General features: G+C 43.4%; 1 protein-coding gene across 4 annotated transcripts in view; it reads right to left on the reverse strand.

The window, feature by feature from the left end:
• LOC124595000 (ATP-binding cassette sub-family C member 4-like) overlaps positions 1 to 16397 on the reverse strand; it is a 207039-nt gene that overhangs the window by 44673 nt on the left and 145969 nt on the right. For all 4 annotated transcript variants that reach the window (XM_047133547.1, XM_047133545.1, XM_047133546.1 and 1 more), the window contains 3 exons: positions 11480 to 11786; positions 7685 to 7835; positions 7484 to 7590 (listed from right to left, as the gene is read on the reverse strand). In XM_047133547.1, the coding sequence (XP_046989503.1) occupies positions 7484 to 7590; positions 7685 to 7835; positions 11480 to 11786 (565 nt within the window). The remainder of the gene's footprint in view (positions 1 to 7483; positions 7591 to 7684; positions 7836 to 11479; positions 11787 to 16397) is intronic.

The following is a 16397-nucleotide window of genomic DNA, read 5'->3' on the forward strand; positions in this document are numbered from 1 at the left end:
TAGATTTAAGTGTCAGGAAGTCGTTTCTGAAAGAATTTGTATGGAGTGTAGCCATGTATGGAAGTGAAACATGGACGACAAATAGTTTGGGCACGAAGGAAATAAAAGCTTTCGAAATGTGGTGCTACAGAAGAATGCTGAAGATTAGATGGGTAGATCACATAACTAATGATGAAGTATTGAATAGAATTGAGGAAAAGAGGAGTATGTGGCACAACTTGATAAAAAGAAGGGACCGGTTAGTAGGACATGTTCTGAGGCATCAAGGGATCACAAATTTAGCATTGGAGGGCAGGGTGGAGGGTAAAAATCGTAGAGGGAGACCAAGAAATGAATACACTAAGCAGATTCAGAAGGATGTGGGTTGCAGTAAGTACTGGGAGATGATGAAGCTTGCACAGGATAGGGTAGCATGGAAAAAATGAAATGTCGTGTGGCTAAGGCCTCTCGTCGGGTAGACCGTTCGCGAGCTGCATCAAACCAGTCTCAGGACTGAAGACAACAACAACAACAACAACAACAACAACAACAACAACACAGGTTGATATGATCCCCATGCCTACCGCATCTGTTACCAGCATTACTGGACGCGCAGATAATGTGTCAGCACTCCAACCATCAACTGCCAACTCAGTTGATGATTGGAGTGCTGAAATTATCTGCGCATCCAGTAATGGTGGCAACAGATGTGGTATGCATGGGGATCATATCAACCTGTATCGCATCAAAAACAGCCTGAAGATGACGCACTGAAGAGCTGAAACTGGTAGCGACAAAATAAGATACAATCAGGACGGCTGTAGGTGTTTTTATTTCTTGTCACGATAGTAAACGGCCGTCGTCCCAGAGACCTCCTGCTGAAAGGATGGACCAAAGAAAAAAAAATCTGTGGTTTTTGACGATCTAAAGTCCCAGCTACACAGAATTTGAACAATATCCCTCAGTAAGTCATCCAACAACTATCAAAGCCAAGTTTAACTGCGTGCACAAGGGCCAGAGGTGGACCGATATGTTACTGACTTGCTAAATTTGTGAGCCTATTCTCTTAAATTATGCAATTTTTCTGAAATTCTAGTCATATGTTCGTCTGTACATGTGTATCACATTACCTCTTACCGTCGTGTTTTGCTAATTCCTTCCCGTGTGTCTTTTTTCATTTACTTGGAGTGTGCATAAAACATGATGTAACGCGCGTAAATAGACGGAAAGACTGGATGATGTTTGACTGCGCGAATAGCGATCAGTTATTGCCATGAGCTACATACTCAAAGAACCTGTTTCTGTTCCGACCGATGAATAAATGTAGCCGCAGCCAAACCAAGTGGTAATTTACTTTAATTGGAAACACCGCAAGGAATTTTACTTCACAGACGAAAGAATTCTGTAACAATCTTCCTTCGACTAGTTCTTTAGCACTCTCATCAAGGTGGAGTGATGGAATACAGAAAATAGGAAGACTAGAACAATTATTTGCAGGTTTAGTCACCGTGAAAGTAGCCCAGAAAAACGCAACGAAGCACAGTGGCAGATGTAAGAACCAGGACGTGGCAGAGGGTCTTCGTCAAAAAATATCGGTAGCCTATATTTGAATACTTATGAAAGGACAATATTACAGCCTCCGTCCTACACCTCATGTAGTAATGATAAAACTAATAATAATTGAACAATTGGAAATTCGGGTTCATACGATAGGGTACGGAGATATATATATATAAGATTTTGTGTGTGTGTGTGTGTGTGTGTGTGTGTGTGTGTGTGTGTGTGTGTGTCGGTGGTTCAAAATGGGGGGGGGGGGGGGGGGGCGGCGCACGTGTGCCGAGCGTCTACCTGCAGACCCTGAGACGGTCCCGAAATGCCCATTCTTTTCTCCTTTGTCCTGCAGGTAGCCACGACAAAAGTGTCAGACCATCAACGCTGAGAAATGCCGTCAGATCTGTGTTCAGGAAAGTGGTTATTCCACACGGCCGCATTCTCCTGGTGCAAGCACAGGGAACTGCGACAGACGAAGTGACCAGAGGAGGAATGATAAACTAGTATGAGAACGTTTTTATCGATGGATGGGGCATGTGTACCTGCAGCCTTAATTACTTTGTATGTGGAAGTCTACACAGATGAAAATATCCGTGGGTATATTAGCAAATATCTACAGCAACAATTAGTGGTTCAGAGTCAAAGGACAGTGTCGGTACTACAGCACAGATTTCTTTAAATTACATGACGTGAGGATCGCTATTACTGCAGTAAGGGAGCGTGTTGGATTCTTAGAATCTCGCAAAATACAGTTTCAGCGAAATTCTGCTTCCACCTTTAACTTCGTACTACAATCGCCTAGAAGGATCCTCCTCATGTCTTGTGGTCGAAACCCTAACGTTCGTGTCGTCTGAAGTACATTCACGAAGACATCCGTGGCCACTAATTACCTACGATGTACAGTTCCTGATATTGCTGCTGTGTAGTGGCTTGGTGACCACTTAAGATGTTCTAGGGAGTTAAAATATTATTGACTCTGGATCAGTGAAATGCGCTCGAAATCAACACTGAGAAAAACCAAATGAATATTGGTGATCTAATACAATTTTAGTTGTTTTTTTGATGGTACAGAAAAATCTTAGTGGTGAGACTGTGTGTAAAAATGGCTCAAATGGCTCTAAGCACTATGGGACTTAACTGCTGTGGTCATCAGTCCCCTAGAACTTAGAACTACTTATACCTAACTAACCTAAGGACATCACACACATCCACGCCCGAGGCAGGATTCGAACCTGCGACCGTAGCAGCAGCGCGGTTCCGGACTGAAGCGCCTAGAACCGCTCTGTCACAGCGGTCGGCACTGTGTGAAAAAAAAGTGTTCCACGCAAAAAATTTATATTTCATGTTATACAGCTTAAGCAGGAGTTTTAACTAAATAATGTAACTGCTTTTTTTTAATGTCAGTACTTAAAAGCTGGATGCACTGAATTCAGAAGACGAAAATACTTCAGGCCAGGTTCAACAATAACGCAAGATATTCGGATTGTCGAACTGGTTAAATTTGGTCAGCAGTATCAATAACCACTGATGCGGTTAGCATTTTGTTTATCCACGCGGACTTAGTCACCGATAATACAGATTATCAATAAAATGTATTAATTTTTAGGTATTCATTTTCATCGATCGTCCACGTTAACATTTCAGCAATTGGTTTCCGATGCATTACGTCTTCGGAGGCATTATATGGAAGCGAAACTTAAGTTTAAGCAGCGTAGGTAAATGAAAATTTGACTTATGTCCTCGATTATTCTTTTAAAACTTTTCACTCCCTACCCATCGAGGATGGGGTGATCATAGAACACGTCCATTCGCCCGAAATTTGCGTAGAACGTTCTTTCCACTGTGGAAAATTTGGGAGGCCATTTCCAGTTTCGGCATTTGCTGATAACGAGGAGAAGCCTCCCAAAAACGTTAACCGGAACTAGAGGCTGCGACTAGTTTAATTTGTTGGGGCAATACTGTCACTGATGTGCCAAAGTACTATGATCACTGCCCCAGGGGACTGTATGCCCCATGATGGCGTTGCAGGTACACGACGCGGCAATTGAAATGCTCATGTACTAGCGGAGCAGAGATGAATGGGAAGTCTGTCTAGAGATGCCGATTTGTCGATGAAAGTGCTAGCAGCGTGCCAATGCAATATGTCTTCACTTTTTTTGCTGCATAAGATCGCAGGGTCAGCGCCTTGTTTCTGAAAGCTATTGTCTCTTTCCAATTTCGCCAGAAACTAAAATATCCGGTAAGAAACCCTCGAAGGTTTCATTGCGAAGAGCAGGTTGTTATGGCCTGGCCCCTGGGAACCATCATGTCGGAAACATGCGGGGGGGGGGGGGGGGGGGGACTGTTCGCGAGCATCTGGGGGTGAAGAACTGTCGGGAGCATCTAAGGGAAGTTGCTGAAGGATGATGAAACCACGAGTAAGTGACAAGGGATTGGAAATCCACACATTACACAACGTGAGGGGTTGGAGGCTTACCCTCTCTCTGAAGCAGGATCGGTGGCGAAATGTGACATACGACTGCAGAGTGTATTGCTGGGGCAGGCACAAGTTTTCCGGAGAACACTGATGAAGATGGGGCTCTGCAGTAGACTACCCCTGCTTGTTCCCAAGTTAACCCAAAGATATCGTTAATTACGATTGCAATGGGCATTGAGACTTCACTGTGGACCAATGCAAATGTATCGTCTGATTAGATGAATCACATCCCTTCCTTCCTCAATACCCAAGGGAACGGCTGTTCGAAACTTACTGCCCCACTGGTGCAGTCAGAATTACACCATCGATGTCATTCAGCTGTATTTTCATGGGACCTGCAGTAGCAACACAAGGCCAGATGGTATCTGTTTATTACTTTAACACTGTAGCGGATTACATCCATTCTCCAACGTCGACGGCATCTTCCAGCAGGATAACTGTTGGTGTAATGAACTCAGACTCTTGCTACAGTGGTCTGAGGAGTATCTTTGAGAATTCAGATTGATGTTGGTCACCAAATTCGACTGATTCCTGTCCGATGGAACACATCATCAGAGATGCTACCGGCAGCAGCTCTCTGTCGAGAAGCAGCTGGCCCGTAACTTAAGGAAACCTACTTAGGACTCGTCGATTCCAAGCCACAAAGAATCGCTGCTGTATTGCTTTGTTTAGGTGGAACAGCACGCTATTAAGCAGGTGGTAGTAATATTTCATCTGAGTGTACAGGGTGTGTGACTATTATAGATACAAACGAAATGAGTCAGTAGCGAACAATGAATCAAGCAGAACTAGTAATTAACGCAGGTCCTGAAATCAATGGCTTCTCTGTTTTGACGTATTACGACGGAGTAGAAGAACTCACAACGGAGTCCTCGATGATTGAGACTACATACTAGCACAAATACATTACAACAAATGTCCCACATGGCGACTGTTCAAGTGAAGGCTGCCTTCGGCATACATGCTCATCGACACCCATCCATGTTCAAAAATCCCAGGGGTGTTCTGAAAGCATTAACAAATATCTATAATGCGTTCTCTGAGTTCATCGACACTAACAATACGGCAGCAATACACCAAAGCTTTTAAATATCACCACACCAAAAAATGAAACAAGCTCAAGTCAGAGAACCTGGGAGGCCACGGTATTAGCGAAACACGACAGATAACCTTGTCGAAGATTGGTGCTACATATTCCCGAACAGCAACAGGTACATGTCTTGGTGCACCATGATGAATGAATGATTTGCATTTCCTTTCACTATAAGCATCATCCTAATAGCCTATTACCTGTTGCAGGAGATGAAGGCATACACGAATTTTACGTCGCTGAGGTAGGGAATGTGCCTATATCAACTGCTCTGACAGCTGCTCATGTGTTAATGGAAATTCTCCGTTCACTGGTAGAATATGGGTTCTCCTAAACCAGAACGCGTGGGTTGTGAGTGTTCACAATGCCGTCTCGGGTAAAGCATGAGTCATCTGTAAGTAACAAGCGCATTAGGAACTGAATCATTGCGTAAGGATGGATTGGCAGAAGGCAACCTGGGCTGGAAATTCAGGTGCGGCCAGCGCTTGCACGCTTTGTATACGATACATTTTGTACTATTGTTGCGCATGTAATGTCTGTCATATGGTGAAGGGCTAAACGCATTCTGCTGCAAGCATCCTCGTGGTACGTGCGCCCGGCATTGCATCCACTTGTTAATGCGCGCCCCTTCATTCGTGTTGTCGACACTATTTTTGACCAACCTGCGTGTTCCATTTTAGGTTTTAATGAACCAGTGTCGTGCAGGAGCTAATGGAACCTAGTTGACACACTGCTGTCTGGCTGTCCTCTGTCGATACGTTTCATCATTAAATCGTGCTGCCTCGCGTGAAATGCCGTTAGCACGCCTGTAGGTAAATTGGATATCACCCATTTCTTCGTATGAAAATCGCTGTAGAGCAGTGGCAACCGCTTCAAATGCTACACATGTACACTGCTATTTCTGTTTACTGTGGGAACTAGTACGTTAGACATTAACAATGGCATGACTACAATTACGTATACGTTCGTATCGGCGAAACCATTGGTTTCCGGACCTGTTATTTACTTCGTTTCAATACCTTCTACTCGCTCCTTTTGTTTGTATCTATAATTGTGAAACATTTTGTATAACCTACTTACTAGTACATTAAACTACGTCAGTGCTGTCTTTTACTGTATCTGACACTCCAATTATGCTGCATCTTCTGAGTTTCGAAATAGATTTGTGCACATTTCTTGCGCTCGCTTGTAAGAGTTCTAAACGTGTATCTGGAAACGAAATGTCCTTCCAACATCGACACCGATCTTCTGATAGTGATTAAGAGCAAAGCAGTTATATTTGGTTATTACCGTCAAGCTGTGGAGAAATAATTACGAACTCCATTGTATGTTGATGTTTGAATACAGAATACAGGATTCCCTCGACAATGAACTCAACGGACTTCCTTTGTACAATGTATTCTGAGTAACGCTTGAAGAAAGAAAAATATTTGGCTCCATGTTTTTGTTTAATGGATGCATTACTAAATGGTAGGCAGCCAACACTTCACCGTGCTAAGCGCTTCATTTTCAGTATCCGTCGCTCTTTTACTAAGTAAAGTTTTTTGGCTCTCTCTCTCTCTCTCTCTCTCTCTCTCTCTCTCTCTCTCTCTCTCTCTCTTATCTCAGTTTACAGTAATATCATTTACGTAGAGTGCGATCGAAAGAAAAACCTTTTCTGTCTAAGCTTTTACTGTCTTTCAGTGGAATTGTTGTACGATATTCGCTTTTCTGATGGTTCCCAACGTTTTTATTTTGTATATTCGATAGTACGTTCTTGTTCTGCGAAGCGTATTACCAACATGATCTGTACATTTATATCAATGTTTCAGCTTCCGATCAGTAATTGCATTCCATCCTCCCGAAGACTCATTCTTAAAAAAATTATATTTGGGTACAGCTGAAAGGTGGGTCCAAGTTGTCAATGTTCTCGCTTTTTCGTGCAATTTTTTAACGAACAAAATCAGAATCTGGTTTTATTTTATGTAATGTCATTACGGTAATTTGTTTCTTTGGGTAATTAGTACTCCCTCCAAGGATACTGTATGTTTATGGATAGCACCGAAATATTGACAGAACCGCTAATATGATAAATTTACAGTAGTCTGATCCCGTGTTAAAGTATAAACGAGTGAGCGAGTAACTATATGGCGTCTGTGTTCCATGGCTCGCGTGACGACTGCTGAACACTCGGAGCGGCAGAGGGGCTTGCGTGTCCCCTGGTCGGGTGACACTTTATACGCTATCTGGATGCGACGCAGATGATCGAACCCCTATTCGCGTAATGCAAACTGTGTCGTCAAAATAAATATTTTGAAGTTCATGCTGTTTTCTGAACTTTGCTGAGTATCGTTGTAGGACAGTGCCAACTGCCTGTATAAAGTGTGACGAGAGGCACTGTTTCTCACCTGGTGAGCGTCGAACTCGTGCTTGACCATCTCCTGGACTCTTGCAGAGCGCACTGTCGCTAGGCCGTTCAGCGTGTCGGACAGATGCGAGAACACCGGGCTTCGTCCTGCAGAAACATCACAATTAACTTTCTGTTATTTGCAGCCGTCGTCAGTAATCGAAGCACTTTATTACATGGCAAGATACCGCAAAACACTCACGTATTCCTTCCAACTGCTTCACGTTCCGTCCTGTAGATATGAACATCACAGACAGCCATATGAAGAAAACTGACACCACTGCCAAAGGAACTATCACAATGTACTGAGAGATGAGCACCAGGATGATGATTCCAAACATACAGAGGAATATCTGCAACACAAAGAAATGAAGTGTTCTGTTATACAAAACGGAGTGAGAATTATTGGTTAGATACGACAAATGTGAGAACGCGCCAATACCAGATTCGATATACGAGTATTTGGCTGGCACCGACATCAACACCCAAAATTATGTCAATACCTAAATACCTACATCTGCGCAATTACTCTACAATTCACACTGAACTGCTTTGCAGAGGGCCCATAGAAACACTTTCCGACTATTTCTCGACCGTTCCATTCTCGAATAGCACGTGCGATGAACGAAGACCTAAATCTTTCCGTGCGAGCTCTGATTTATTTTATTACGGCGGTGATTTCTCCATATGGAGGTGCTAGTCCAAGTACTTTACAGTCAGAGGAGAAAGGTGGCGATTGAAACTTCGTGAAACACACTCAACACAACTAAAACCCCATTATTTTAATGATTACCACCTTATCTCGCTTATCATATTCGTGATTCACTATTCACTAATCCGTAATTGTACAAAACGAGCCGCCCTTCCCTGTACCCATCAATTTCCTCTGTCAATCCCATCTGAGGAGCAGCTCGCATCGTACACCAATAACATAAAAGAGGACGCACAAGCATTGTTTAAGAAGTCTCACCAGTAAAACTATTGTAGCCTCTAAGTGTTCGGCTAACAGAATGCCTTCTTTGGTCCACCTTCCCTAGCAAAATTTTCTATGTGGTTGTTCCGACCGAAGTTGTTCGTAACTGTAGTCCCAAGATACTTACTTGGATCAACAGCCTTTAAATGTGTGATTTATCGTGTAACCGAAATTTAACGGAGTCTTTTAATACTCATGTGAAGGACCCCACACAGCCACTTTTCGCACCAATCAGATATCTTGCCTAAATCATTTTGTAATTCGTTTTGTTCTTTTGTTGACCGTAATAGAGGGTAAACAACGAATTAGGTACTGATATCGACAGTATCGCAATCTATTTGATTGCTTTTCCGTGTATTTTTAAGTTTGTCTAAAGAAGTTAAGGGATTAAAGGGAAGAGGGTGATATTTCAAGACTGATATGTTTAGATGAACCAACTTTAATATAAAATGAAATACAGATGTTAAGCAGTAAAAGACTAATATAACCGTACTAACATACTAACCACAAACAAGATACAACTTTAGACGAATTTTCTGCTACAGATGCCTGCCATTACTGCAAGGTTTTTTTTTTTTATAGAGAAAAGCATTATTTAGAATAGAAGAAAAAATTAGACTTTTCTTTGTTTTGAACTAACAAATGTGAGCACAAAATCAAAATCATAAGCATTTGTAATTTTCACTATTGCTCCTGTTTCCTGTACAGTAGTATATACGAGGGTAATCCCAAAAGGAGGGTAATCCCAAAAGTAAGGTGTCCTGTTTTTTTTTTGTAAGTACATAGGCGTGTTTATTTGTTAAAGGCTTGAACATTTAGCTATTTTTCGACATAATCACCATTTATGTCGATGCATTTTTGTAGACGCTGTTGCAGTTTTTGTATGCCCTTGTCATACCAGCTCGCCGCCATGCTGTTTGAAAGTTATTAACCTCTTCTTTCACCTCGTCGTCGCAGCTGAATCGCTGGGACCATAATTAACGCTGACAGGTACTGTAAGACTCTGAAAAAACTCAAACGGGCAATTCAGAACTGGAGAAGAGGAATGTTTAGCAAGGGCGTACACATTCTCCATGACAGCGTTAGCCCACACATCGCTCGGTAAGCCGTTGCTCTCGTGCAACAGTTTCAGTGGAACATAATCATCCACCTACCCTATAGTCCTGGCTTGGAGCCCAGTGACTATCACCAGTTCCATAGGTTAAAAGAACATTTGGCCAGAAAGCGATTCAGCTCCGATGACGAGGTGAAGGAAGAGGTGAAGGAAGAGGTGAAGGAAGAGGTGAAGGAAGAGGTGAAGGAAGAGGTGAAGGAAGAGGTGAAGGAAGAGGTGAAGGAAGAGGTGAAGGAAGAGGTGAAGGAAGAGGTGAAGGAAGAGGTGAAGGAAGAGGTGAAGGAAGAGGTGAAGGAAGAGGTGAAGGAAGAGGTGAAGGAAGAGGTGAAGGAAGAGGTGAAGGAAGAGGTGAAGGAAGAGGTGAAGGAAGAGGTGAAGGAAGAGGTGAAGGAAGAGGTGAAGGAAGAGGTGAAGGAAGAGGTGAAGGAAGAGGTGAAGGAAGAGGTGAAGGAAGAGGTGAAGGAAGAGGTGAAGGAAGAGGTGAAGGAAGAGGTGAAGGAAGAGGTGAAGGAAGAGGTGAAGGAAGAGGTGAAGGAAGAGGTGAAGGAAGAGGTGAAGGAAGAGGTGAAGGAAGAGGTGAAGGAAGAGGTGAAGGAAGAGGTGAAGGAAGAGGTGAAGGAAGAGGTGAAGGAAGAGGTGAAGGAAGAGGTGAAGGAAGAGGTGAAGGAAGAGGTGAAGGAAGAGGTGAAGGAAGAGGTGAAGGAAGAGGTGAAGGAAGAGGTGAAGGAAGAGGTGAAGGAAGAGGTGAAGGAAGAGGTGAAGGAAGAGGTGAAGGAAGAGGTGAAGGAAGAGGTGAAGGAAGAGGTGAAGGAAGAGGTGAAGGAAGAGGTGAAGGAAGAGGTGAAGGAAGAGGTGAAGGAAGAGGTGAAGGAAGAGGTGAAGGAAGAGGTGAAGGAAGAGGTGAAGGAAGAGGTGAAGGAAGAGGTGAAGGAAGAGGTGAAGGAAGAGGTGAAGGAAGAGGTGAAGGAAGAGGTGAAGGAAGAGGTGAAGGAAGAGGTGAAGGAAGAGGTGAAGGAAGAGGTGAAGGAAGAGGTGAAGGAAGAGGTGAAGGAAGAGGTGAAGGAAGAGGTGAAGGAAGAGGTGAAGGAAGAGGTGAAGGAAGAGGTGAAGGAAGAGGTGAAGGAAGAGGTGAAGGAAGAGGTGAAGGAAGAGGTGAAGGAAGAGGTGAAGGAAGAGGTGAAGGAAGAGGTGAAGGAAGAGGTGAAGGAAGAGGTGAAGGAAGAGGTGAAGGAAGAGGTGAAGGAAGAGGTGAAGGAAGAGGTGAAGGAAGAGGTGAAGGAAGAGGTGAAGGAAGAGGTGAAGGAAGAGGTGAAGGAAGAGGTGAAGGAAGAGGTGAAGGAAGAGGTGAAGGAAGAGGTGAAGGAAGAGGTGAAGGAAGAGGTGAAGGAAGAGGTGAAGGAAGAGGTGAAGGAAGAGGTGAAGGAAGAGGTGAAGGAAGAGGTGAAGGAAGAGGTGAAGGAAGAGGTGAAGGAAGAGGTGAAGGAAGAGGTGAAGGAAGAGGTGAAGGAAGAGGTGAAGGAAGAGGTGAAGGAAGAGGTGAAGGAAGAGGTGAAGGAAGAGGTGAAGGAAGAGGTGAAGGAAGAGGTGAAGGAAGAGGTTCATAACTTTCTGAACAGCATGGCGGCGAGCTGGTATAACATGGGCATGCAAAAACTGCCACAGCGTCTACAGAAATGCATCGACAGAAATGGTGATTATGGCGAAAAATACCTGAATGGTCAAGCTGTAAACTGATGAAAACTATTGTAGAAATAAACAGGTCTATGTACTTATAAAAAAAATAGGAGACCTTACTTTTGGGATTACCCTCTTAGATTACTTTCTCCCAACACCAATCAGTATTTCAGATATAGATTCTTTGACGGATCAGTGATGTCGTTATGCCCCTATCCAGAGGCGGTGGCACTGACCTGTATCATGTCAAGCGTTGGAAAAGGCAACAGCTCGTCGATGGCGCCGATGTCCTTGGAGAAACGGTTGAGGATGCGGCCGGCGGGGTTGGTGTCGAAGAAGCGGATGGGCGAGCGCAGCACGCGCTCGAACATCCAGTTGTGCAGGCGTCGCGAGGCGCGCATGCACATGGCGGCGAAGCCCAGCGCTCGCGCCGTGCTCAGCAGGATGACGAACGCCACGATGGCGCCGTACGCCGACACGAACCATGTGCTCGACGGCACCTCCTCTCCGTGGCCCAGGCTCCGCTGCTCCTCCGCCGCCGTCCTGGGGCACACCAGACGCTCTCCATTCACTGTCCCACACCCTATGCTAACTGCAGTGGCGGCTCGTGCAAGATTTTACCATTGTGCTAGTGTAAATTGACGAGTGTAAATTTGGAGCAAGGCGGGGAATTGAACCCGGGTCTCCTGCTTATAAGGCAGGTGCGTTAGCCACTAAGTTACCTTGGTACAGAGATTCACACAACTGTGCGCATTACCGTGGCACATCTCACTCCTCGATCCAAATTCACACTGCCGCCCCAGTCCACTGGAGCACTGACCTTACGCGAGTGAGTTCTCTCAACACAAACCAAGAGCCGACACAGAAAATTAGGCCTATGTCTGGCCGTCTGGATGCCTCGTCGGACTTCGTCGTGCCGACCAAATCAGGTCACCTGTAACGCGCTTTCACAGAACGGGAGGACGCGTGGAAGAGTTATTTATTTTTTAAGACTACAACGAGCTGCTCAGGATAGACCCTTTACAGAGCCCACTTATTGTCAGCCACATACCAGGCCAGCTAGTAATGGGGAACACAGGCGGTACAATTCGGTACGTTAGGGGAGGGATATGAAGTAAAGGTACTTGTCTTGCCCCATCAGTATAGCTCTCAGAAACTTTGTTCAGAACGTGGAGACTGGAGCTATCTTCAAGTTATTTCTGGCACAATGCATCCCAGATGAAAATGTTAATGCCTAGAGCATGTTTGAGTAATTTTTTATGTGAGAGTAGAGGAAGATTGGGTTGTATCGGACACTCAAGCTTTACCGAAACTACCGTTTTTCTGAAGTCTGCACGGAACATTCTCCACCCTACAAGTGCTACGATACATACCTAATACGATTACGAAACTCAAAAATTCGTAACATACTGTTTAAGTTAAAGGTTATGACATAATAAGCCTACGTCAAAGTATTTGTTTGACCTTTTGTCTTTCATTTATCAGATGTGTGATAGAGACACTTTATACGAGCAAAAATCTCATATGCACAACACTGACATTTGTGACATTAAATCCAGTCTCCTTCGAAGGTATCACTGATCGTGTAATATTGTTTCTTGCTCATCAAAAATTTCTAGGAAAGAAAACTATTTCTTAAAATAGGTTTCACGGCCATTTTTCTATTTCCCCGCAAAGCTCTACGTCTATTACTTAACACACTCATCGGAACTCAATATGTCTCATTCGTTTCCCGAGTTATTTCAAGAGTTCAGACTTTTTCTACGACTTGCCTGACGCTATTTCCATCCCATTTATGTAGTAATTTCTCCATATTTGCCCGTTAGAAAAGGAATATAAATTTTTAAATAATTATGGTGTCTTTTGTTCGGTACACACAAAATTGATTTGTACGATACAGCCCGAAGGTGTCACTGTGGTAGTTCAACATTTCCATTGTTATCACTTCTGCTATACATTGTCACAGCCTACAATAGAGAATAGTATCAGTAGTGTCTAAAGATATTTTAAATGTAGTATTGTTTGTTTGCAAACGAAACGTGAACTCCAAAGGAAGTTCGTGGACCGAAAAACCCAATTGAAACGGATACGTTATTGTCACTTCGAAACACACCGTCGTTTTGATTTAAAATTCCATGAGCTGTCTTTATCCCCCATAGTTCAAAATAAAGATCTTGTCCAATGCAATCCAAAATCAGTTCTAGGTAATTTTCAGAGAAGGCATTTAATATTGCTTCGCAGGATGGCTTATCGCACCCACACTGACAAAACTCATTTCCTCACCCAACTGATGGCTGACTAAGCTGTCTTTCAATGATGACGATATGATAGTGGAAAATATGTACTAGCGTACTGAGATTGTTTGAGAAGTTTCGGTTGTATCTGGGATATAACGGTCGATAGGAAGTTTCAATTATAAATTTATGCCCACACATGATACTGCGTCTTGCATAGTCTCACACGCAGCTTCAATTTCGAAAGGTGGTGAAATCGCTTATTGTCAACTATATCAAGAGGGAACCATCGTTAACTGATAGAATAGAAACAGAAATAGCCTTCTTGCAGTCCTGATGAGCCTTAACTTCGTTATTTAGTTTAACTTATCTTCGGCAACAACCTTGTATAAAACGAAATAGCCCACATGAACGGCTAGGTATGCTTTTGAACAGAGGCTTTTGTAGCACCGGATGGAAACAGGGACCAGGGGAACACAATAGGTGGTGGCTGAGGGTGTCAGCTGCCCGCCAGCCGCTGGTCTGAAGAGAGCACAAAGGGACGTCCTCGCTCAGGACGCGCCCGCGTCCCCGTGTGTGACGATACGAAAATAACTGAACGAGAATGTTGCCGCCATAAGGAACATCAATGACAAATTTCGGATACAACACTTTAAAGCTGAGAATATTTAAGTCTGTTAAAACCACAGAACAAATACGACAGTTATACAAACTAAGCGATCTCTCCTACCAGAATCTAGGTACTACATTTAAGCATATCCTTCCGCTTATTTGAGTCCAATCCTGCTCTTCCTCGGGGCAAATCATGAATTTCAAAACTGAAGTGTTGGTATTTTTAACTCTTGATCGCCTACAATTTTTAACTTGGTAGTCTAGTAAAAGACAGTCTTCTTTAAGGCTCCAGTTAAACTAAATTGTGAGAAGGCAGAGTGACGTATTTGTATGAATACGGCCCATTAATGGTGAACATGACGTATTTGTAAATATTTTATGACGAATGTAGTCTAGTATTTTTTGAGTGTTATGAGCTCTCATTATGCACGGAACTGTGCGTATGGGGCTAAAGTACTGGGAAGAAAAATGGTCAACATTACATGTTTCTGGCTAGAGAATCGTACAGGAACCGGATACATTGAGATTAAGATACATTAACGTATTTCATCTCACATGAATATAACGGGACTGCTGCTGCTCTTCTTATACAGTAACGATTCAGCTGATAGTTTCAATCTCGGGCTATTCGGAGATGATACAGTTCCTGCAAGGCAATTCTATCCGTTAAAGATTAGTTAATATTCACTTAGATCCCGACAAAACAATGACTGGCGACTAGTTCTCAACATAGATAAATGCGAAGTTGTGCACACCATGAAGTGTAGGAGCATGGTATCCTTTGGCGACGCGGTTAATGAGTCGCAACTACTGCCAGTAAGGTTTGGGAGCAATACTGTGTAGGAAGTTTTATTGAAACGGAGACATACACCATGGTCCAGTATCTTTGATATCCATTTGTTGAAGAATTCTAGAACATGATCTGAGCTCAAACGTAGTGAGGTACCTCGTACACAATGAACTCTTCCTTGGTGACCAGCATGGACTTCGAAACCGGTGATCATGTGACTCGCTCTTTCTCCACATGACGTTCTGAAAGACATGGATCAGATTAAAGTAGTCGGGAAGATGCTGTATTTCTCGATATCTGAAAAGCATTTGATTCAGTACCACATCTACGCTCGTTATCAGAAGTATGATCGTATGGGGTATCCAGGGAAATTTGTACCTGCACCGAGGATTTTTTGGTAGGAAAGGTGCAGAGCGTGTCTTCCACCGAGTTTCATCGACGGATGAAGTAATTTAGTACGCACCCCCGAGAAGTGTGTTGGAATCTAAATGTGCATGTTGTATTTTAACGACATTGCAGGCAATATTAATAATGGTCTCTGACTTTCTGCAGAGGATACAGTTATCTGTAATGAAGTACTGTCAGAAAAAAGCTGCATGTATAATTAGTCGAATTTTGACAAGATTTCGGAATGGTGCAGAGATTGGCAAGCTGCTTTAAATGTTCTTAATGTAAAATTGTGCACTCGACAAAACGGGAAAAACCTAGTAACCCACGATTATAATATGAAAGAGTCACAACTAGAATCGGTGAACCGATCCAAGTATGTGGGTGTAACAATTTGTAGGGATACGAAATGGAAAAAATTGACAGGCTAAGTAGTGACGCAGGTGGCCGACTTCGTTTCAGTGGCAGAATGGAAGGAAAATTAAATCGGTCTAGGAAGAAGATCGTTTCTGCGACCCATCCTACAACACTACACAGGATTGCGAGACCCTTACCAGATAGGGATATCAAGGGATACTTAAGGTGTGGGCAGGTCGAATGGCCACATATTTATTTGGCACGTTGGAAAGTGTCACGAAGACTGGCAGACACTTTAAGACAAAGACGATCTATCTCGAGAAAGCTTGTTTACGTAGTTTCAAGAATTGGCTTTAAATTATAACTAGAAATATACTACAGCCTCTTACTATCTAAACCATATGGATTCTAAGGACAAGAGTGAGTCAATTACAGCGCGGACAGAGGCACTTATAAACAGTAATTCTTATCGCGCTCCGTACTTGTATAGAACGGGGAGAAGAGCTAATAACTAGTGCAATGAGAAGTACTGTCCGCCCTGAATCTCAGAGTAATTTTCACAGTATAGATGTGGACATAGATTTAGGTCGCGCCCCAAGATATCCACTGTCACATGCTAAAGACAGCTGAAGGAAATTGCATTGTGGGCACGCACAAAACGAGAAGCGAAGCCTTAGTGGACAACAACATGTCTCACTGTTAGCATGGTGAGTGAGCCAATGTTGGTAGTGCAGGTTGTTGCTTCGGCGCCAACCGACTACTTCTGGTACGGGC

This window comes from Schistocerca americana, chromosome 2 (genome assembly GCF_021461395.2).
Source record: "Schistocerca americana isolate TAMUIC-IGC-003095 chromosome 2, iqSchAmer2.1, whole genome shotgun sequence".
Taxonomy (NCBI): domain Eukaryota; kingdom Metazoa; phylum Arthropoda; class Insecta; order Orthoptera; family Acrididae; genus Schistocerca; species Schistocerca americana.